Source organism: Panthera pardus, unplaced genomic scaffold (assembly GCF_024362965.1).
Source record: "Panthera pardus isolate Hobbes unplaced genomic scaffold, ASM2436296v1 HiC_scaffold_13, whole genome shotgun sequence".
Lineage (NCBI taxonomy): Eukaryota > Metazoa > Chordata > Mammalia > Carnivora > Felidae > Panthera > Panthera pardus.
The window spans coordinates 148,685,021-148,709,548 of NW_026526688.1; the positions used below are offsets into that span (position 1 = coordinate 148,685,021).

At 34.5% G+C, this 24,528-nt stretch overlaps 1 protein-coding gene across 2 annotated transcripts; it reads left to right on the forward strand.

The window, feature by feature from the left end:
* The first annotated feature begins 1,188 nt into the window (after positions 1-1,188).
* Positions 1,189-23,934, forward strand: LOC109278135 (sulfotransferase 1E1). 2 transcript variants are annotated; one of them, XM_019468167.2, is made up of 9 exons: positions 1,189-1,329; positions 3,392-3,513; positions 8,034-8,198; positions 10,937-11,062; positions 12,203-12,300; positions 15,885-16,011; positions 17,907-18,001; positions 20,955-21,135; positions 23,059-23,934. In XM_019468167.2, the coding sequence occupies exons 3-9, from the start codon at positions 8,045-8,047 to the stop codon at positions 23,169-23,171; spliced, it is 894 nt and encodes a 297-aa protein (XP_019323712.1). In that variant the 5' UTR covers positions 1,189-1,329; positions 3,392-3,513; positions 8,034-8,044; the 3' UTR covers positions 23,172-23,934. The 2 variants fall into 2 exon arrangements, with proteins under 2 accessions (XP_019323712.1, XP_019323720.1); XM_019468175.2 differs by lacking the exon at positions 3,392-3,513 and having other exon boundaries at positions 1,191-1,329.
* Positions 23,935-24,528: the final 594 nt, after the last annotated feature.

The window sequence follows — 24,528 nt, forward strand, 5'->3', positions numbered from 1 at the left end:
AGGGCTAGGTATGAATGCTGCCTATAACTAAGGACTATGGTTTTCTTAGCTTGTTATGTCCCTTGCACACATTAGCCACTTTCATTCAGTTAATATGTATTCAATGCATAGCCTGCTGAATGCCAGACATAGTGAAAACCTTGTGTCTAAATCAGTTATGTGCTAATAAGGAAGCAGGACAAATAAAGTTTAATTTCGGCACAGTGGAGAAAGTGTTACGGAGGACAGTGTAGGGTTTGAAGGTGACTCTAAAGGATATTCAGTTCTGCAAGAGTCACGGAAGGCCTTTCAGAGGAAATGCCATCTCATTAAAATCAAGAGACAAAAGAGAAGTAATCAGGTTTGAAACTAATTGGTTTGAAGGTACTGGTGAGGGTAGAGGGGTAGGAGCAAGGAAGAATTTCCTCAACTGAAGACAAAGCAGGTGCAGAGAGCTGCAAAGAAGAAAGGTGAAGGGTTCTTGGGCTGCACAAACCTTTGACCTTTTATTTTTTGCATTCTCTTTTCTAAATTCCATTGAGATTAATGATTAACTTTACATGGAAATTCCACACTATACGTTAAGCGTGTGTTTGGGAGTGAAGAGAATTTTAAAATAATAGCTCAAAGGTGAGTGATATCTACATTCTTTCCTTAGCTGTCATCTGTTTTCAGGGTTGCTTCAGAGTTAAAGGCAAAGATCTTAAGCAGGATGTGTTTTCCAATTGGCTTGTTAGAACACAACCAGGTACTACAAAGCCTTCTTAAACAGTTCTCAGGAAACGAAGCTGGGTCTCCCGATCTGGGGTCCTCACTGCCCTCCTGTCTTTTCCTTCTCTTTTTCTTCTCTCACTCCTCTAGGAAGTTTACTTTTTTGAAGGTCAACCTCATTTTATTATTTGCCGGTGTGTGTAAAGGACCCCCCCTTCCAAGTTCTCTTATATTTTTCTCCAAACCCTTTCTCCTTCATTTTCCCAGTCACTTCCTCTCCCTCCCTCTCCCCCACCCACTGATTGCTATTGGCAAATTTAGGAATTTGATTGTGAGCCAAAAATGAAAAATAACAGCAGAGGCTTTTTAACATCTCTGTATGAATGGGAATGACTCTGGCTAAGTGCATCAGCTGGTATGTATGCATATTTATGATACTCCAGTGAATCACAGACTCCAGAAGACCAACCCCCGCAAATTTATCTCCGCCTCCTTCTCTGGCATGGAGAATAAAAGCTCACCGGAAACATCCCAAATGCATAAGTGGTTCTCATCTTTTTTGGCAGCCTAAAACCTGAGTGGAGTTTAAAGAGAACTAAATTGGACCATCCAGTTTCCTTCCCAGGATCATCTGGACAGGTTGTATTTTTATTTTTATTACTGATATTAGTATTAAAATTTTAGATATAAAAAGTTTAGGTGCAAATTATATATCACAAAACTGTTAAAAAAGGAAATATAGAGAGAATAAAGTCTATATTAATACTTTAGTTACATAATAATGTAAAGCATTTTAAAGCCTTTTTAAATCCTTTGTTTGTCATTAAAAATAAATCTTGCATTACATAATGCTTTTCTGTTTAAATAATTTTAACACAAAACTACGGTATCATAGTTACCTTGTAGGTCCTGAATGCTGGACATGTTCTCCATTTCATTAATAAGGAAACAGAGCAAGCAGAGTAGAAACAGTTAAAATGAAGAGTGACTTCTAATCTGGTGATCACTTCTGTGAAATATGTCAGAACCAGTCTCATAGTACCATGGGCCTTATAAACATTATCATTACTTTTAGGTGAGATACATCAGAAAAAAATACAGCATATATCCAAGTCCTTAGTAAATAGTTGACAGGTAGATTTTTGGCAGCATAGTACCTATTTTATCTAGGAGTCTTTAATTAAAATTGGAAAGCGCAGAGAGATTTGATCTAGCAATTAAATTTAACAAGTATTTTTTAGCATCTGCTTTGTGACATAGTGCTGAGGCTGGGGTGGATTGATGGAGAAAAGGATATTCTCTGCTTTCAGCCATTTTAACCAGATCCAAGTAAGTAGAAGATGATGAGGATTGAGCAAGCCCTATACATCTGCACTGCCCACAGTTTGCTCAACACTTAACACTGTGTCTGGAAATGAGGTAGGCACTCACAGAGCTTATTTGCTGAATGAGAGTCAGATTAAGGGATGGAAGAGGGGAGGATAGAAAAAGGGACAAAGAAAACAGGAAGAAAAGAAGAAAAAAAGAGGAAAAAAAAGAAAAATTCTTTCTGAATTCAACTGAGTTTATAAATCACAGTCTTAACAATTTTTTGTTAGTGTTTCTAGACCACAATAACCTTTATAATAAGTTAGAAAATAAAATTGACAATTTCTAACTGAAATACATTTTTAAGAAAGAAGAGATCATCTAGAGGGTAAGTCCATATATTGTGATAAGAGATAATTTGCCAAAAGAAGTTAACAAGAAAATAGATATTATTATATGCCTCTTCGCTTAACCCTGAGACCAAAATTGACCATGAAGGGGCAGCTAGAAGTCAGCCAAGTGCTGAATGATAAATCAGCTACTCCCAATCGACTGTAAGCCAATTTTTGCAAACTTGGCAGAATACCAAGAAAGTTGTTCACATTAATAAACAAATCAGTAGGTTGGGCAAGCAACACCTTTATACACATTTCTTCTAGTGAAAGATTTCTATTTTCTGACAACAAAGAAGGTTTAAGGAACAAGGTGATTTATTAACAAAACTGATTTTTAATCAAAATGTCATAATTCTGGTGAGATTACATCTAACACACTTGAGAGAGAGGTCTTGAAAGAGTTGAGTTTGCCAATAGGAACTGGAACTTTTTCCCTTTTAAGTTAGAACATGCAGGACTAGTTATTCTGTGGTTTCCAAAACATACATTAAGCCATTCTTGAGTCAAAAACAACAATTGAAAAATTTTTCATTTTGTCTCTCTTCTGGTGTGTAATCTGAGGCCGAAATGAAATAAATGCTATAGTGGGTTGTCCCAAAGAACTTTAGTGGAGTAAACACCTAGAAGTCACATTGTGTAAAAGTCACATTGGATATTTACAGATTTTACTCTCCCCAGTGAGAAAACAGATAACTGATCATCAGTTTTGCCAGATAATTTTATATTTCTGAAATATATTCTTAGGAATTTTGACAACACATATTTTCCCTGATTTGAAAGGAGATATTACTATGTAATGTGTACTGTTTCTAACTTAGGTCATAAGTGTCTGGCTCCTTGTCATGAGCCAGCTGTGAAGGTACACGTGCAGGTTGTGTCTTTCCACATTGTCAGCTTTATTGAATCATAAGGCAAAGTTAATCATAGTCATAAAGCAGGTTTGGGATTCCAAACTCAATGTCATTTCCCCATATGATTAAACTTGGCTTCTTACACAGCACACCAAGCAGAAGAGAAGACACACCACACAACCAACAAGGCAAACAGAAGGGTGTGGGAAGTCAACGAACCAAAGGCGAAATCAGTTAAAGCTTCAAAGCTGAGCTTTGGTCACGTCCAGGTCAGCACCCGGCACGTATTGCCTATTACGTTCAAGAGGTGAAGGACCTCAGCTCTGTTCGGAAATCAGTCAGGCAGAGCCCTCAGAGGCAGCTGACTTTTTTAAGTGGTCAGACGTAGAAGGGTCATGTCTGAAGAGTCTGACAGTTTGTTGCAAAAATCCTCCCCTTTTCAAAGGGTCTTGAGACCCCTGCAGACCTCCTCTGCTTCTGCTTGTTAGCAGTTCTGGGTGTCAGCTGATGCTGGTCTGGGCGGTATCTTGGCTGGGCTGCAGTACCCTTAACCGCTTCTGCCATTGCTTGACACAGGCTCTTACTTGACATGACAGACTCCATCTTGCTCTCTACGCTCTATTATCATATGGATTTGACACAATAACAATAGGGACTCATGCTTATTAAGCATTTATAATGGAAATTTATACTTCAGTTGAGGTAAAATAATTTGCTAAGATTATATAATTTCAAATAGCACAGCTAGGATTTAAATGAGGTGGTCTAAGGGCAACTTGGTGTCTCAGTCCATTAAGCATCTGACTCTTGATTTTGGCTAAGGTCATGATCTCATAGTTAGTGAGTTTGAACCCCACATTGGGCTGTGCTCTGACAGCATGGAACCTGTTTGGGATTGTCTCTCTCCCTCTCTTTCTGTTCCTCCCCTGCTCACACTCATACTCTTGTTGCTTTAAAAAAATAAATAAATAAAGTTTAAAAAACAATTAAAAAAATAAGCAGTGTGGTCTACTTTAGGGCCCACACTCTTAAAATTATATACTATTCTTTGTTATGTACACATTAATCATCTAAATTAAAATGAATATATAAACTTTTAACACATGTATTTCTCATTATATGAACACATTGAAATATTTATGCTACCATATCAAACATAAGGCAAAAACTTGACACATTTGATTTTATGAGCAATAAACTTCTATACAACACTATTAAAAGAGTTTAAATATTACTGGCATATAAAACAGAAAAATAAGCCATACTTTCAATATAAAATCAACAATAAATTACTAGCTAAAAAATCAGTTAGGAAAAAGTAACACCCTTGATAGACAAAATGGATCAAAATAATTAAAATAACCAATGAATTTATAAAAGATGAAAACAAAAAGTTATAAAATATCTCTGAAACACAATTTTAAAAACATATATTTTCAATTGTGAAAGATTACAACAAATAATTTGCAAATACTGGTGAGCACGTGAGAATATAGGCAATTTCATATAGTGTGCAAATTGGTATAATTTTAGTGATTAAAAAATATTTAACAATATACCTTTTATTTTGGCAATTCTATTGTCACTGTGAAGATAATTGTGAAAAACATAGAGACATTCATTAGAGTGCTACTTATATCTAAAAAAAGTTGGGAAAAACAAGAATTTCCATCATTAAAGAATTGTTTTCTATATTACACCCATACTATGGACTTCTATGTGTAATTTATAAGAATAAAAACAGAATTTATATATTAACAGCAAAATGCTCACATTATATAGTGAAATAATAGAGTACAAAATGAATGTAAAATATAATAAAATTAGGGGCGCCTGAGTGGCTCAGTCAGTTAAGCGTCCGACTTTGACTCAGGTCATGATCTTGAGGTTCATGAGTTCAAACCCCTCGTTGGGCTCTGTTCTGATAGCTCAGAGCCTGGAACCTACTTTGTATTCTGTGTCTCCCTCTCCACCTGCCCCTACTCCACTCACACTCTGTCTCTCTCTCTCTCAAAAATAAATAAACATTAAAAAAATAATAATAATACAAATTAAATTAGGTACATAAGTGTATAGGTTTTATATACATTTAAATATTTGGAAGCATAAATATCGTGGTATTAGGAGCGATTATCTCTTTAGTTTGGATAAAGAAGGCACTTTCATTTTCTTTATGTTGTTTAATTTTTTTCACCAATTATGTGTCAAAAATAAGGATATTTCGGGTGCCTGAGAGTGTCTCACTCAGTTAAGCATCTGACTTTTGATTTTGACTCAGGTCATGATCTCATGGTTCGTGGGATTGAGATCCATATGGAGCTCCATGCTCACAGTGTGGAGCCTGCTTGGGATTCTCTCTCACCTCTCTCTGCTTCTCCCCCAGTTTGCTTGCTCACTCTCTGTCTCTCTCTGACTAAATAAATAAATAGATAGATAGATATTTATATATGCACATTTACATGTATACATAAAAATGTGCACTTTTGCCCTTCCTTGCGTAAGAAAAATATGGTTTCTGTCTTCAAGGAGTCTGATGCAGGACAGACTTAACCTAATTAACGACGTCTGCTTTTTGATGTAATTTTATGACATATAAATAAGATTTTAAAATAAAACTTTTCAAATCTGGCACAAAGTAAATGCCTAGTAAAGAACATCCATTTCCTTTTACTGGTGGTTGTAGAAAGAAGAGATTTTCACTTTTTATAGGAAAGCCAGTTGGAAAGCCAGTTTCATATTCAATCAATAGTTGGATAGGCTCTGAAGGAGAGCAGTGAGCACAAAGGAAAAAAAAATGAGGGAAATGACAGGGACTGAATCCATGGAATTAGTGCCAGGTGCTAGTGATTGGGAGTTAGGAAGCAACATCTGAAAGTCTCCATCTGTAATGTGCAGGCTACAAATATAGTGGGGAAAACATGACTGGAAATAGCCTTTAGAAGTCAACGGTCTATTCATTTGGTTTGGTTTGTAAGACTTCTCTTCCTAAAAGTTTACCATCAGGTATTTCTTATTTTAGGTGAATCCATTTGTCATGGTAATTGCAATTTCATTTTTCTCTTTATTTTTTTCTTAAGTTTATTTGTTTATTTTGAGAAAGAAAGAAAGAGAGAGGGGTGAGGGGGAGGCAGAGAGGGAATCCCAAGCAGGCTCTGCACTGTCGGCACTGAGACAAACGTGGGACTTGAACTCACAAACCATGAGATCGAGGCCTGAGCTGAAATCAAGAGTCAGACACTTAGCAGACTGAGCCACCCAGGTGACCCTCGTTTTCTCTTTATAATGCATCTCTCATGAATTGGGATTCTCTATATTGAAGGAAACACACTGAGTGGTTAAAAGAACTGCTGCCTCCAGAAGGCTCCTGTTATACTACAAGGTCTCTGAAAAAGACAATAAAAGCCATAGCAGTTACAAATGTATAAGTGTATCAGGCAGCTTTTTAGCAAGAGTGAGGTATATGCAAAATGGGAGAGGGAGGTATATGCAAAATGACCTCCAAAGACTGAAGGAACTATAAAACCAAAGAAAAAGGCCAAGTCCAGCTTGACAAGAAATGGCTTATTAAGAGGACTTATGGATAAAAGAGTATGTTGGGCCACACAAGACAAGTAGATCTCTGTAACCCCACCTCCCTTAAGATTTGCTTTTGTAACGCTACAGGCTGGGAGCACTGTTAGGGGACCATCCAAGAGGAAAATGTCTAAGAATAAGTGTGTGTCACAGTCATGTCTCCAGAGTGGATCAAGGATATTTTGCCCTAAGGGTATACTTAAGGGTAGGAGGTGATGTGCTCAAGAAGGCTGCAGGTCACAGAGACGTCATCATGGTGGATTTGCATTAGTCTGGTTCACACAGATGAATAAAAAGGAGATCTAGAGTGGCTAATATCAAAGATGGACGAAATTTGTTGAGATGCTATATCACAAACAGAATGGAGAAGAAAAGATAGTAGAAGAAGTTGAGTCAATGAAGGAAAGTTTGCTTAATTAAAAATTCTATGACCAACCCTGAACACAAAATGGGTTATCATGGAATCGGGAAATGAATTATCTGTGATAACCATCTTGTTTACCCTTATAAGTTTCAGACAAGTCATTCAATGGAAATATCCACTACTTTACTAATCAAGTGAAAGAGAAAATTAAAAGTAATGTGAGAGGTCCCAGAGGAATCTTCTATTCCCTCAGGAATCCATGTCTTAGAAATATCCATTACAGTTTCATTAATTTTATCTTCTTTTATATACATTCATTGAGCATTTGAATTTTTTCATTAAATGAAACGTATTCAGGAACTAAGGAAGCTATATGGCAATAGCTATTGAATGTTACCATCAATCTTTATTGTTATTTAATGTATACATATTTAATCAGAGTGATTATCTACCAAAATATTGTTGTATTTTTGAGCATATTCATCTTTTTATATACCCCATCAATTTGTACAGAAATAGTGTTGTTGTGTTATCCTTCATCATGGAATTTTCTATGTCAAATATTGTATATAAATATAATATAAATGCATCACATTATTTTTATGTAGTTAAACACTTTATAGTGCCTTGTACTTTCTTACTCTTTTTATATGTTAGACTTACCTTCTTAATAGGAGAGATTCTTAAAGCACCAAGACTATATTATATACTCCTTCAATATGCTTTTTACCTTAAATGCTCAATAGCTAAGAAATGCTAGAAACCCAATAGAACCTCAGTTAGAGCTATTATTAATGTTAATATATTTTAAAGTACGTATAAAGTGGAAAACATACATTTTTTTTCTTTTAGTGTACCGCTTTATGATGGATTCTTCCAAATCTTCTGACTATTGTGAATACTTTGGCAAAATCCATGGAATTCTAATGTATAAAGATTTTATAAAACATTGGGATGATGTGGAGACATTCCAGGCAAGACCAGATGACATTGTCATTGCCACCTATCCTAAATCTGGTAAGTCTCCTTAGTATGTCAATGTCGTTCTCTTTTCACCTAGAAATGACAAACCCACCTTGAATAGTAAATATTAAGCTGTTCACTTCTACCACACTCATTTTTCATGTGAAAGATACAGTAGTTTAGACATAGAAAAAGTGGAATATCAGAGCTGTATTCGAAGAGCACAATCTGTACCTATAACCTGAGTAGCACATTGACAGATAGGTATGGTTGGCCACTTTAGAAAATTATGTAATATAAATGGATGAATATAGAATCATAACTAAAACCTTAAACTACCAACTGTGTTTATCTAATGTCATTATTGTCATCACATAAAAGTATAAGCAATTTTTGCAAACTTTTAAAAAATTCTTTTTCAGCTAACTAGCTCTTTTTCTCTAAGGCTATCCCCCAAACTCCTTTTTTAAGCAACATCTTTTTTTTTTCCTGAAATTAGCTCATAGTTCTGGAGTTTTACAGCCATAGATCTTTAGAAATTAGGAAGATCTGATCCAGACTTCTCTGGTTGCTACATTTAAACACTTACATATGTTAAGCACTGAATATGTCTCACTTCATTGTTATTTTACCCTTCCACCAGAGGAATTCTTCTAAAACACAATCCTGATAATTGTGCAACATTGCCTGTACAACATTGTCATTCTAAAACTTACCAAAAGCTCAAACTCTTTAGTATGAACTATAAGGAATTTTCTGCTTGCTGTCTGCTTGCCTTGGCAGCCTCCTCCCCACCTATCTCTTCTTCAATTTAGGCTTTATAATCTATTTCCAATTCTTTTCTTCACCACTATATTAATCTTAAGTATGTGCCCTTTGATTGAAAAAAAAAAAAAGACAGTTCTGCTTGGTAGAACCAGTCTCTGACTCACAAAACCAGTGAACTAATGCCAATAATGTGTTAAGGCTAAGTTCAATTCTCATGTTGTCTTGAAGGCATTTCTTGTTGAAACATCACAGCAGCAGCAGCACACTGAGTTAAATGTTCCTCCTTTGCAGTCCTTTGAATTCCTATACCCATCTGTATTACAGCATCTTAAGAAAAAAGAAGTGTTGTAATTATCAAGCATTGTTTGCAACTCTCAAAAGCACATCTGAGCACTAGAAGGCAAGGGTTCAATCTATTCTTTTCTGTATCCTCTGAACGGGGACTCAAGTTGAGGCATAAGAAGCTATCAGTAAAGTTTGTGGCTAAAGCGTGCTTCAGTGTATCTTCTGTTATTCAAGTCTCTTTACCTTTTTTTTTCTTTTTTCAAAATTAACATTTTGTATTTTGGCACAGTATTTACAGATATCTATTAGACAGAAAAGGTAGTCTAAATCCTCCTGTAATATCAGCATAGTGACCATATCTTATTTAATTGTGTATTCTTGGCATTTAGCATAGTGACAAGCTTGTACTCAATATATATGTTGAAAACAATGAATGAATGAATGAATGAATGAATGACACCTCCTTACTCACATTATCCCAAAAAATGTAGGGACTGATTATTCTCACTGGCCTGTCTCTTCACTATTTCTTTGCATGAGTTTTCCTTTTCTGTTTTCTCATTTATTCACTTAGCAAATATTTATTGAGTTCCTGCTATGTGACAAGTGTAATATTAGCCACTGGAGATATAATGGTGAACAAAACACACCTAATCTCTACCCTCTCAGTGTTTATAATCCGATGGTAAATATAAATAAAGTGGCAGATACAATGCAGTATGAAACCGCTTTGGGTGAAGGAAGTCCAGTAGGGTATTGCGACAACATATAGAAGGAGCACCTCACTTGGAGCCTTTCAGAGGCTTCTTAGAATGAGCAAAGCAAAGACCTGAGAAGTTTAGCTCATAGAAGAGGGTTCCAGGCTGAAGGAATAGCACATATGTGGATGTGGGAGACTCTGAGAGTATGCTTTCTCTCTGGCTTCTTCAATTCTTTCAGTTCTTCCTTCTAGCCCACCTGCATTTAGTCCATTCTTCAAGACTTACCTGAAAGCTTTCTTTCTCCATACTCCAGTAGTCATCTCTTCTTTCTTTGAATTAAGCTCAGCATTCAGTTGTGTATTATTTTCCCTTGTACGACTTTAGTTGCCTTAAGCCTATTTATTGTTAACTTGTCCTAGAGGTGAGGAACTATGTCTTATTCTTCTTTGTTTTTCCTGATAATGTTTAAATACAATGCTTTCCCTGCAGGAATATTTTGATAAATCAAGCCTCCCTACTTTTTAGATGTAAAAATTTAAATCCCTAATTGTTATCCGCTTGCATAATGTCCCAATTAATCATGGACAAATTTGGACTCCTACCATAGGCGTGTCTTACTACAATATTCATCCTTATTTCTTGAGACTATTTTTGGGTCTTACAAGAGTAAGTATTAGAAGAAATATTTCTTGAATTCCATGGCTATTCTTTTTTTTAATGCTTCTTTTTTTTTTAAGTTTATTTATTTTGAGAGAGAGAGTACAAGCAGGGTGGGCAGAGAGAGGAAGAGAGAGAATCCCAAGCACAGGGCCAGACATGGGCCTCAATCTCACAAACCGTGAGATCATGATCTGAGCTGAAATCAAGAGTCAGATGCTTACAGATGGAGCCACCCAGAAGCCCCAAGTTCTGTGGCTGTTCTATCTTTCAAATAATATTGCATTGGTACCTTCCTACTTTATCCAGCTATAAATCCACTACCTGCATCATCAGCCCTGCATTGTCAGTGAGACACTAAGGTTTGTCTAATTTTTACAGGTACAACCTGGGTTAGTGAAATTGTATACATGATCTGCAAAGAGGGTGATGTGGAAAAATGCAAAGAAGATGTCATTTTTAATCGAATACCTTTCTTGGAGTGCAGAAAAGAAGAGCTGATGAATGGTAATATTTAAGTAGATTTTTAAAGGTGTTTACATATATTTTAAAGTGTGGCTATAGCAGGTGCAAGAAAAGAGAGAGGAAGCAAGAGTGACAATTAGTATGATGTCCTCTACATGGAGAGTACATAAATTTAAATTTAAATCTTGACAGAGTTTATGGTATAGCATTTGTCTGATACAGAGTGAATAAGGATAGCTTTTATATGCCTTCAGTAGAGTCTAGTAATATGTAAGCATTTATCCCTATATGGCTGAATGTGATAATACTTTAAACATTAGAAAAATGTATGTAAATTTTCAAGGATATATCCAAAATGATATTCATCAGAGGTTCTTTAAATATTGTGAAAAATTAGAAACAACTTAAGTGTTAATCAAAAAAAGGAATAGCTTAATGTGATACAATAACACTATGAAATCATTAAAAAAATTAGGTTGGCCTATGTTCCTTGTAGTTTCGATATAATATGTTAAGGAAAAATCAATTAGAAGATACTAAAAATTCTGTCTGCATGTGTGGTATTTAGATGGCTCTGAGACTGGGCATAGAGATATACAGTTGACCCTTGTACAATGCTGAGGTTAGGGATGATCACCCCTCACACAATAAAAAAATCTGCATATAACTTTTGACTCCCCCCAGGTTTAATTACTAATGGCCACTATTGGATCAGAAACCTTGCCAATAATGTAAACAGTTGATTAACACATATTTTGTATGTTATACATGTATTAATATATTGTATTTTTGTAATAAAGTAAGCTAGAGAAAAGCAAATGTTACTAACAAAATCATAAGTAAGAGAAACTACGTTTAAGTATTGTACTGTAAAAGAATTCATATATAAGTGGACCTGGGAAGTTCAAACACATGTTGTTCAAAGGTCAACTGCATTTATATGGAAGGCTGCTCACCAAAATATTAATACTTATTTTTTCCAATATGGTGAAATTGTATCTTATCTTGTTGTTTTCTCTATAATTTCCTCTATGTAAACTTCTATGATAGTGAGTATGTATTATTACTATGAATACAATATAGAATCTTAAAGTTACTTCTATTTTAAAAATATATATAAAATCCACATAAATATTGATAATTTTGGAAGTTGTATATAACCTTTAACTTTTTAAAAATCAGGAGTAAAACAATTAAAACAGATGGCATCTCCTAGAATAGTGAAGACTCATCTGCCAGCTGACATTCTTCCAGCCTCATTTTGGGAAAATAACTGTAAGGTAACCAGAGTCTAGTATTCTTAAAACTTCATCCAAGTTGGGGCACCTGGGTGGCTGTAGTCGGTTAAGCATCTGACTTTGGCTCAGATCATGATCTCACAGTTCATGAATTTGAGCCCCGCATCAGGCTTTCTGCTGTCAGTGCAGAGCCTGCTTCAGATCCTCTGTCTCCCTCTCTCTCTGTCCCTCCTCCGCCTTGCACAGGCTCTCTCTCTCAAAAATAAATAAACATTAAAAAAAAGTCATCCAACTCAAAATAAGTTTGCAATGATCAAGTCAGGTAACATCCTGTGTCTTATACACATTTATTTGTTCTTTCATGGAACCTACAGATATTTAATAAATATGGATTAATGTCAGTGTAGTTAGAGTCTATATTTCAACTCCAACTCTAGAGGTTATTTGGAAAAAAACAGGTAAACTCCAAGCCACTCCAAGGTATTCATCTGCAAGGGGATAATAATAGTATCTTCCTGGTGGAGCTGTTACAGGGATTAAGTGAAATAATGCTTGTTAAGTGCTTAACACGGTATCTAGTATATTATAAACATTTGGTAAATGGTAGCTACTTTTGTATTTGTTACTAATGATTGTATTGAATGCATTCCTTTTTGCAAACTATTGTACTTGGCATGTTGAGGCATTCAAGCAAACTGGAAAAAGATAAACCAGACAAGTATTATATAATAATTATTTACTGAGTATCTGTTGTGTGCCAGCAATGTAAGGATTAATAATACATGTGCAAGCCTTGTCTTCATGATCACATGGTCCACTGGGGGAAAGGGACAAATAAGCAGATGATGCAGTAGGTGTCACAGGTCAAGTAAGAGAATTCTGGCCCAGATATTACAATAAGGCAGGTATTCAACAACAAGTAACATCTCAGCTGATATTTAAAAGATGTATTGGAGTTAGTCTATATAATCCCAGAGGCAACCCTAATGATGATCTGAAACAAGTTCATTTCAGTTGCTAGGTTGACTATACACATTGGCTGGATAAATGAAGGGAGATAAGCTAGGGCTTGATCACAACAGACACTGAAGTTAAGTTAGGAAGTTTGGACTCTATTTGGTGGTAATGAGGAGTTACAGACATTTTGAGTTGATGATTGATGTGATCAGTTTTGGTTTTTACAGAGAATGATATATAACCCTAAAACATTACGTCTTGGATTATTGATGCTGTTTCTCAACACCTTTCTAGCTTTCTTTAGGATATACCACAACCCTATATGCTACAAGTATGAGATATCAAAGTACTATACGCAGTTGTAATAACAAAATAGGGGGTTTATCACAGTCAGGAAACATTTCTATTTTGTACTCTAATGATAGCTGGTGTGTTTGACATTTTTCTGGAGATCCATGGTCCAAAATTCTGAAGGTTCTAGTTTCTTGTTTGTTGTTTAACTTTCATCAAAAGCAATCTTAGATGGAACATGTACATCCTGCTGACATCATTCATTACATAAAGTTTCTCTCATTAGACCATTTATATATTTTTTGGGAGATGTGCAATCACCATTTTTTTCAAGAGATTTGACCAAGTTACCTGTTTTTCTTTTGGAGAATGGGTTGTGGCCCCTTCAGGTCTCAAATGAAAATAAATACAATCCATTTACAATAGTCTTAGTCTTCACTAAACTATTTAGCATTCACAAAACTGGCTATCATCTCAGACATCAATCAAACAGTTAGATAGAATCATGTCCTGAGCATTTCTGAGGTAATTCACTGGGGGACAAGAAGATAGATGGATTGGGACTATTAGTAAAAGTGTATTTACAGTGATGAACCAGAAGCTAAAAGAGAATTTTAAAAAGTGAGGGGAAAGGGAGTCAAACTGACACATAAAAGAAACATTGAGGACAATAAATTTCAGATCTTGGAATTGTTTCAGGACAGATATATTGGGGAAAACTGATAAGAAAGAAAGAAGGAGTAGGAATTTCTTGGAAGAAAATGATGTCCCAGCATAGGTCTTCAGAAGTGAAACCTTTAGAGTGTGCTGACATTATTTGTGATTTGGTCATAAAAGTGGTTAGCTGTGGTAAACTAAAGGAAATGATCAATGAATACAAGAAATTAGTGAATTAGATGGTTTATGCATACAGATACTAAAGTTACACTGGATGATGACAAGATTGGGAATGGAGAGTAATACAATGAGGCAGATGTTCATATTTTCAATTAAAGCAAGGGAATCACCACAAGCTTTAGCTGGGAGAGGTATGAAGTATCACAGGAACAGGGGTGTTTCAAGTGTAGCATTTTAAAGTGGATTATGATCCCAAGAGAATTGTGGGTAAACTAGCAACTTCATCTGGAGAGTGATACAGGCAAAGCCCTATCTTTTAGAAAGACCTAGATTTCCCTCCAAGACAGGAATAGCATGCATGGCAAAAACTTTGGGGTATAGAATAGTATCTGTCAAAATGAAGATAAGATAAACTAAATGGGAGTTTAGGGGGAAGAGGGATTGCTTTTGTTATCCCCACCCCCTATCTGAGAAAATAAAAAGCCTCATGAAGACCTGCAACCAAGCTTTAAAGTAATGGATAGTATTTTGAGATGTAGAGAATATTCAAGACAGAGGGAACAGCATGAAGAAATGCAAGGGGTAAAAATCTGAAGTAAATTCATGCATACAGTGGCAATGAGTTCTATTCAGCTAATATGCAAAATGCAAGAAGGAGAGTGTTAAATTACGTTGGAAAAGTTCAATATGGCTATTGATAGTTTTCATAAGAAAAGAAAATTCACCTTTTTTCTGCAGTTATTAGAGGTTTTTATAGCAGGACTTTAAAAACGAGAGCCATATTTCTTAGAATACACTACAAGAATTCTTTAAAATTGTTTGCAAATGTAGAAACTTGAAGAGTTAAGAAAAGTTAGTGAGCCCAATCAAATCCAGTAAACAAGTGGAGAGTCATGAACAGCCTTCCCTAATGGCAAGGCTCAGGTTCCTGAGGGCAGAAGTGGAGACCACAGGAATGCTGAAGTTTCCTTTTGCAGATCTTTTCCTGCAGCACTGTGTACTGGACCTAGAAAATACCGTAAAGATCAGACGCAACTCACTTGCTTACTGGATAGAAAATTTATATCCAAAACTGGTGTTTTGCACAAGATGATAGAACTTTTTAGTGCCAGACTGGCAATTAACCAAGGCTTCCTGACTGCTCTTTCCGATTGGTGTTTCTTCTGCATGTAGTACAGAAACTCAACACGATGTTAGTGAAGATTACGTTTTCACTGTGATCAATGTGCATTTAAATAGACCCCCATTAAATACGTTTGTTCCCTCCAAGACTGCATGAATGACTGCATTTGTGACATTAAAATGAGTTATTATACATGAAAATGGCATACAAAATGAAAAGTGAGAACAGGCACTGAATAACTGTGCAAAAGATACTTTCACTTCAGGTTATTGAATTTTTCTTCTTTATAATTTTATATATTTTATATACTTTTTACAATGAACATGTATTATGTTTGTAGTTGGAAAGATAAATGTTTCTTGATGAAACTATGTTTGAAAAAAATCAAGTGACGTAATATATAATGTCATCCTTTTAGATGATCTACCTTTGCCGGAATGCCAAAGATGTCGCTGTTTCCTTTTATTATTTCTTTCTAATGGTAAATGCCCATCCAGATCCTGGATCTTTTGAAGAGTTTGTGGAGAGATTCATGGATGGACAAGGTAAGACACCTTCTTTACTTGGAATTCTTTCAAAGTAAATGATACAAGACAAATGACGTCTCTGAGCAAATATTTTTGTTGTCTGTTGTGGTCTGCTATCTTCTCTGACCCTTAATTAAAACAGAAATTCTAGAAGACTTTGAACTTTAGAACAAGCACAGTGTTTCCAGATGTGGATGGAAAATGCAGAATCTGGACACTCCAGTTCAGTGCCTAAAAATAAATATATAAAAGTGTTTTTGGAGGTTGGAGGTAACCATTTTCCTCTCTAAGACTGAGATTCAGTGTCCAATTCTGAATCATTTCTTTTTATTAGAAAAAGTATCTCATAGCATTACAACTCTATTGAATAAGGGGGCAAGGAAATAGAAAAGGGAGAGAGTGCCCATTTGTTTCCAAGGAAAATTTCAAGTGCTTTGTTGGATGAGCATTCACGAAGAAATCTGAGTATCTACAAAGTTCTTTTTCTTTTCACCCAGGGTACAGTCTGAATGTTTTAACTAGATTTCTCAGAACCATACAAGAGTTATTAGAGCAGAAATTCTGGGAAATTTTACCTTTTAATTAACTCCAGACTATAGCAACTATTTAAAGTTGAGGAAGAAAGGATTCAAGAAAGTCTAGTATTTTCTAAAGAAGACCATTCTGATACTGTCATAATAATTGCAAAAAAAAAATGGTAATAATGTCTTTATATCCATAGAAGGTAATATTGACTCAATAAAAGTGGAATATATGTACTTTATGTTTGTTGCTGTATTTTGGAAAAATTTATGCTAACCATCACAAATTAAACATATGTCTAAAGATGGTCAAAACCCATATTGTAAGTCAGAGAAAGATAATGTTGTACCTCTGCAAATTGGATGAAAAGATCATCCAATTATCCAATTATATACATATACATATACATACATATATACAATATTTTATGTTAAGAACAATTGTCAGTAGAGTCAAAGGACAGAAGTGGTGGACAATGACAATGCAAAGCAGTATACCTTGACTCACACAGCATTATATTATTTGGTCAGCTTTTTATTGGGTGAAACACTGGGATATGCATGAGAAAAGAAAAGGGAAGAGAGACCACTTTTGAGCATATCACATCATCTTCAAATGTTCTAACTTTTTTGGGGTGCCTGGGTGGCTCAGTTGGTTGGACATCCGACTTTGGCTCAGGTCACGATCTCACGGTTCATGGGTTGGAGCTCCACTTTAGGCTAGGAGCCTGAAGCCTGCTTCAGATTCTGTGTCTCCCTCTCTCTCTTTGTCCCTCCCCTTGCTCGTGCTCCATCTCTCTGTCTCTCTGTCTCTCTCAAGAATAAATAAAAAAAGTCTTCTAACTTTTTAAAAATGAGAATAGCACTAAGAGTCCCTAAGAAAACATCCCTACCATATAAACTGCAAGTAATATAATAAAAAGTTATATAGTTGCCAGTTTTAATTGTAAAAGCTAGTTTTATGAATAGTAAATTTCAACCTGGACTGAATTCTCATTATAAGATCATTAATAGTTTCATTAACTCAACTCCCTTCACTGACAACTTGATTTCACACACACACACAAATACACAACGCACGCACACACGCACACATTTCAAAAATGCTCTTATAAGCTGTGAATCAAGTTAATCGGATAATTAACCATAAACCATGTCATAAACCATGTCATAATGTTGAAAGTTTAGAATGTATTTCTGTACATGGATTGTTCAACATACTTTGCCTCTCTTGCTGCAGAGAAATTTGCTTAAGATCTGTGACTGACCTCTATTTTTCATGCCATGATCATTTATTTATATTTATTTGTGGTTACTATTGTTTACATACTCATTTTCAAGCTTTATAGAGATAACAGCATGCCCTTAAATTGCTTTTATGTCTAACTTTAGTGCCTTATGGTTCCTGGTATAAACATGCAAAATCTTGGTGGGAAAAGAGGAAGAATCCACATGTGCTTTTTCTCTTCTATGAAGACATGAAGGAGGTGAGAAATTGAAAACCTATGGACTATTGTACACCTAAGACTTAGCTAACTGGAATTAAACACTTTTAAAAAAGAAAACATATGGGCAACTTAATAGTTTCTAAAATATTAACACTTGACAAGACTCTAGATACAAAAATATGTCTTTAAATAGAAGATTCAGGCATCTCCAAAAGTTATAATAATTCAGATACATTAACACAGATTTGAAGCTATTAAATAGAACTCTTCCGTGAATAAATATATTTAAACTGAGTCTCAAAAAATTACCAAAGATAAAATTTGAAAGAACTTGAGTTCACAAAACAACAGCAAACACAGACACACACACACACACACACACACACACACACACACACATACACACACACAGATATGAACACATAAGGAATCACGATGGACAAGAAGTGTCAACTGCCTCCAAATCTATGGGTGTTGGAATTATCAGGTAAACCCTATAAAATAATTATTCTTAATATGTTTAAAGAAATAAAAGAAGAAAAATATTTTACAAAGAAAGAAGAGGTTACTAAAATTGACTTAGCAGATTTGAAAAAATATAGCAAAATAGAATTTCTAAAATAATTTTTAAAAATTAAAAAATTAAGAGATGGTTCATATAACAGATAGAACATGGCTAAATAGTGAGTTAGTGAAGTGGAAATGGAGCAGAGGAAATTACATAGAATGTACTACAATGAGATGAGTAGAATACTTTAAAAATAGAGTGATAGATATGTGGGATAGTGATACAATTCCACATCTATCAACTCAAACTTCCAGAAGAAGAGAATAAACAGAATGTCAGAGCAGCAATATGCAAAAGTATGATGATCTCAAATTTCCTCATAGTGTATTTTTTCTCAACTTCATTAGTAATCAGGATAACACAAAATAAAAGTCACTATGAGATGGCATTTCACGCACCAAACTGACAATTAACAAGTCAGTTAATGTGGACCATTGAGAAGTACCATATTACTGATAGCAGTATAAGAAGATACAGAAGATAAGAAACACTATGGAAACAATTTGTCATTATCTAAGAAGGGCAACCAAACAGGATTTAACACTCCCAAATGCCTACGTATATACTCTTGAGAAACTCTGGTTTGTGTACATTAGGTTATATGTACAATAATCTTCAAAGCAGCATTCTCCATAACTATAAAAATTGGAAACAACCCAAATATACATAGGCTCAAGAATCATGATATATGCTCTTGTCCTACAATTAAGTATGATATCGGAATGAAAAAGAGTAAACGTCAAATATGCACATCAATTGGGCAAAACCAAATCATATATTGTCTGTGGATAATATGTGTATGTTTGAAAACTATTAAGTAAGGCACAGGGTTGATTAGATCAGTTTTAGAACGGCAGGTTTTATGTTGATGTTTTTTGTTGTTTATGGGGATGGAAAGTGGAATGAATGAAGTTCAAAACTTGCAAATGGAAGAACTCTAGAAATTTTGAGTATTCTATTCCATAAATTGAGTAGTAGGTTGAAGCACAAATGTACACAAATAATTTTTGCAAAAATAGACAAATCCCGGGTTTCTTTATTAAGAGAAATGTCTTTTCTTCTCTCATTCTTTATTAGCACCAAGAAAGCAATCAATAGTTTCTTGCTCACATCTTTGTACAATTATTAAAATCCATGTTGCAAAAATTCTAGAGTTGTTTTGATCAGAACAAATTTAAAATAAAATCATACATAATATTTTAGAAACTGAAGTGTTATTTCTTTATAGAGTTTAACAGTATAACAAATTTGAAAAAGAGAAACAACCATGATATGTAGTTTATTATATTGCCTAATATTATGCCCTATAAGTAGAATATTGAAAAGAGTAAATTTAAAACTCACACACAAAAAATTTATTAACTAATCTAACCATTTCAACCTTCCCACCCCAGGGTCTATGTTCACTTATTCCCTATTTTGGTTGATAATGACCATGTTGAAGTCTCCTCCAAATTTGAATCAGTAAGGTGCCTAAGAATGAATAAGTTAGTTTTCCTTTGTTTCTACAATGTATCAAGTAGAAAGAGAATAAGATATATTAATATTATATATAGATATACAAACTTTTTGGTAGAAGATAGACAAGTAAATAAAATTATGAGAATAAAGACTTATATGGGAATTTATAGGAGCAAAAATAGGGTTAGCTCACTCAAATTGGATTAGTCCAAAGAAATTATCCCAAAGAAGGTGATACTTGAGCTGAAGCTTGACAGGCAAGCTGTAATTTTTAGAACAGAGAATTTGAAAATTGCATTCTTTGTAAAGGGAACTATACACCAGAGATAAGCGTTATAGTTGGTATTGCGAATAGTTGCGTTGGATGATTTTCCTGGATGGTAGGGCACACTATAAGAGTGACATAGGAATGGGGATGTTTATAGCTATGGTTCGTTCATATACATCTGATGTTCCATCTTGACTATTTGAGTTTTTATAATTTTTCTTAATCTTTTTGGTTACTTTGCTTCTCAGTATGTACATCAATAAATTAGAGAAAAATGAAAACTGTGTACATATTTTTAGCCCAAAAGTTAATCTGTTATAGGTGAGACTATAGTCTTTGAGCGTGTATATTCATACTGTTAGATAATAGTTGTTGAGCATGTACTAAATAAACATCAAGAACTATAAAAAATATTTTATAAACATGAGCTAATTTAGTTGATTCTAACAATCTTTAAAGCATCTTTTATATCTACATCATGGATAAAATAATAATGCCTAGAGAAGTTAGAACAAATTCCACCTCTCCAAGAAGTGTTTTGTTTTTTTTTTTTCACTTGAAACCTAATTTGAAGCCAATGTCAGTGGGGAAAAAGAGGTTCTCTCTCTCTCTCTCTCTCTACCTCTCTCTCTCAACCCAAATAACAATATATTTAACTTTAGTAATTAAAGTTTCGAAATTTTTTTTTTCTCTAGGATATCAGAAAAGAGGTGATAAAAGTGATACAATTTCTGGGAAGGAAGCCATCAGAAGAGCTTGTGGACAAGATTATACAACATACTTCATTCCAGGAGATGAAGAACAACCCATCTACCAATTATACAACACTACCAGAAGAAATCATGAACCAAAAAGTTTCTCCCTTCATGAGAAAGGGTGATCTCATCCTGCAATTTGCCCCGATTGCTATAGGAAGTCACAAGTTGAAATAGTTACCGGCAAACACCTGTTGAAGTTATTCTAGCCTGTGGACCCAGCTTGTTTTCTTCAGAGCTCTTTTACATTTGAGTGATTTTTGTATTGAGTTACCAGTTCTATAGAGGCATTAAAACATTGGCATTTCTGCTGCTGCTGCTACTACTACTAAATTGCTACTACTTATTGATTGCTTAGTATATGCAGCATATTAAGAAAGGCCAGCAGCCACCCCAGCCTTAGTACCAGCATTAATACCAGACCCTACTAGCAATCCTTTATAAAGTCTGTGGGCCTTGGTGCTGCACCATGTACATTATATAAATGTATATGATTTTAAAATTCTAATTCTCTTTAAATTCAAACTAGACGCTCAAGAAAACTTCTTTGTTACCTCACTTTGAGATGAGGAAACAAGCCTGGAACGATGAGCTTTACCTTCACGAAGTGGTAAACATTTTTCAAGACCAAGTGGCAAATATACAAACTCCTCAAATTGTACACAATAAATGTGTATAGTTCTTTGTATATCAGTTCACCTCATTAAAGTTGTTTTAAAAGATTAAGTTTCAAAACACTTGTGGCACATACAGCTTTGTTTAACCAAAAATATCAAAATACAATGAGGTGACATTCTATTGAGAGGAGGAATTATCTGATGAGATATGGTCAGTTTATAAATCCAAAGGCATATAGAATATGCAGAGTATTGGGACATCGGTCTTGCTGATATATGAAGCAGAACAGAATAGAGAAAATCTTGCTCTTTGAAGGAAACTTTCAGTGAGAGGGTCAGGAATTTTTAAAATAATAGGAATAGCAAACCCACCACTGGCACCAGTAGAGAGCCCCTGAAAAGAGAGTTAACAAATGGATTATATTTTCATTGTTTAGTTCTCAGATAATCTCAGTCTTCTTTTTCATAGTGTCCATGTGTATTTTTAAGATAAAATGATGGACTTAAAATAGTAGTCATGCTTGTAGAGGGCTGCATACTGCTATAACCTCAGACCCTACTCAATTCTCAGGACACATATTTTCTATCTTTTTGGGTTAATTATGAAAGTTTAGACCTCCTTGAGCTAAGGGGACAAGGGAACTACTAATTTAAGATACTCCTTCTCCCAGGGGAGGGTTGGATGTAATGGAAAACAAAAGAGCCTGCTAGACTTGCAATAACACAAGGCTGAGAAATGTTGAGAAGCTTAACTATCAGCAGGAGCAAAAATTGAGAGGAAGCAAAGGATATGAAAAAATTCTGAATAAGAGTATAGAATTAGAATTAGTTGAGGGACAACTTACAAATTCATGCCTTGGATACCTAGTGTTGTCATTAACCAGGTTATGGAAAATTACACAAAGAAAACACAGTTTTGTGGGAAGAAAATGCATTTAATTTTGAACTAGTTGAATTGGAGACACTTACATGGAATCCAAGTGGCAATATCAGATAGGCAATTGGATATGGAGACATAAGCCTGGATTTGAGTTTTAGTTTGAAGATGATATTTCATATCTTGGGAGTGGGTAAAACATGGATCTCATCTTAGAAGTACTGACATTTCAGAGGAAACTGTAGAAGAAAAATTAAGTAAAGTAGCACAAGAGAGAAGAGTCAGAGAAAGAAATTTGCTGGGTTTTATTTGTTTGTTTTTTAATAATCAGGACAAATATTTCTTTGCTCAAATGTGTGTGTGTGTGTGTGTGTGTGTATAATATATATATATATATTATATATATACTATTTATGGTATATATTTTATTTTTATAATTGAATATTATAAGAATAAAATTTGATTAGGTGTTAATGAATATAATAAATGTTAGAGAATGTCATGATTCTGGCTGGACAACATATTTACTATGTTTTCTCTTTTGTTGCAGGGATTGCAGGAGACTGGAAGAATCACTTTACAGTAGCACTGAATGAGAAATTTGATATACATTATGAGCAGCAAATGAAAGGGTCTACTCTAAAGTTAAGAACTGAAATCTAAGAAGGGTTTTCTTAATATATCTAAGGTTAAAGCTTTCTTCTCATCGTTCCTCACTTTTTTCAAATTTTGGATTGGTAGAGAAGGAATCATATGAAGGATCATGATTAGATTCACATGATTATTGAAATGTTCATATAAAAACAAGATTTTTGTCCAGGCTATGGTCTTTTTCGTTTTCTTTCTTTTTCTTCCTTTTTTTTTTTTACAAATATTGCACAAATATATAACCTATAAATTACTACAAATCTATGATCTATGCGTATGATGTAGGAACACACAGTTTGAATTGTCGAGTTAAAAATAACCAAAAATGTCCATCAATGGATGAATGGATAAATAAGATGTGGTATATATATATACAATGTAATATTACTCGTCAATAAAAAAGAATGAAATCTTGCCATTTGCAACTATGTGGATGGAACTAGAGGGTATTCTGCTAAGTGAAATTAGTCAGCCAGAGAAAGACAAATATCATATGACTTTACTCATATGAGGAATTTAAGATACTAAACAGATGACCATAAGGGAAAGGAAGCAAAAAGAATATAAAAACAGGGAAGGGGACAAAACATAAAAGACTCTTAAATATAGAGAACAAACAGAAGGTTGCCGGAGGGGTTGAGGGGGGGGGGCTAAATGGGTAAGGGACATTAAGGAATCTACTCCTGAAATCATTGTTACACTATATGCTAACTAACTTGGATGTAAATTAAACAATATATAAATTTTTTAAAAAACCCCAAAAAATAAAAGTAGTTAAATATCAAAAAACAAAGACAGTTCAAATTCTTTATGGCTACTTTTTTTTCATTTAGTAGTATATTTAGTATGTGCATATGCTTCTATATACATATATGCATAAATATATGTTAATAACTGTGCATGGACTTTGAAGACCTTGGGAGAAAAAATTAAAGAATAAATACATTTGGAGGCATAACTATACCTTTTGTATTTTCTTTTATTTTCTGAAAAATGGCCTACTTTGGAATTTATCTTAGTCTAATATAAGTTTTGGGAAGAACTGGACTGATTTCTAGATGTCTATAAATAATCCCAATGAGTATTATTTATGCTTGAATGTCTTTAGCTAATTTGAAATATTTATGCTCTAGAGGTCTTTCTGCCCTATATATACAATGCAATGAATGTAAGCTCTGTACTCTTTAAAACTCCTAAAGAATGTGATATTTGCCAGTAAAACAAAACAAAAACAAAAGTAAGAGAAGAAGAATTGTTATTTGCTATTTAAACAATGTTGTCTTGGGGCGCCTGGGTGGCTCAGTCGCTTAAGCATCAGACTTCAGCTCAGGTCACGATCTCTTGGTCCGTGAGTTCGAGCCTCCCGTCGGGT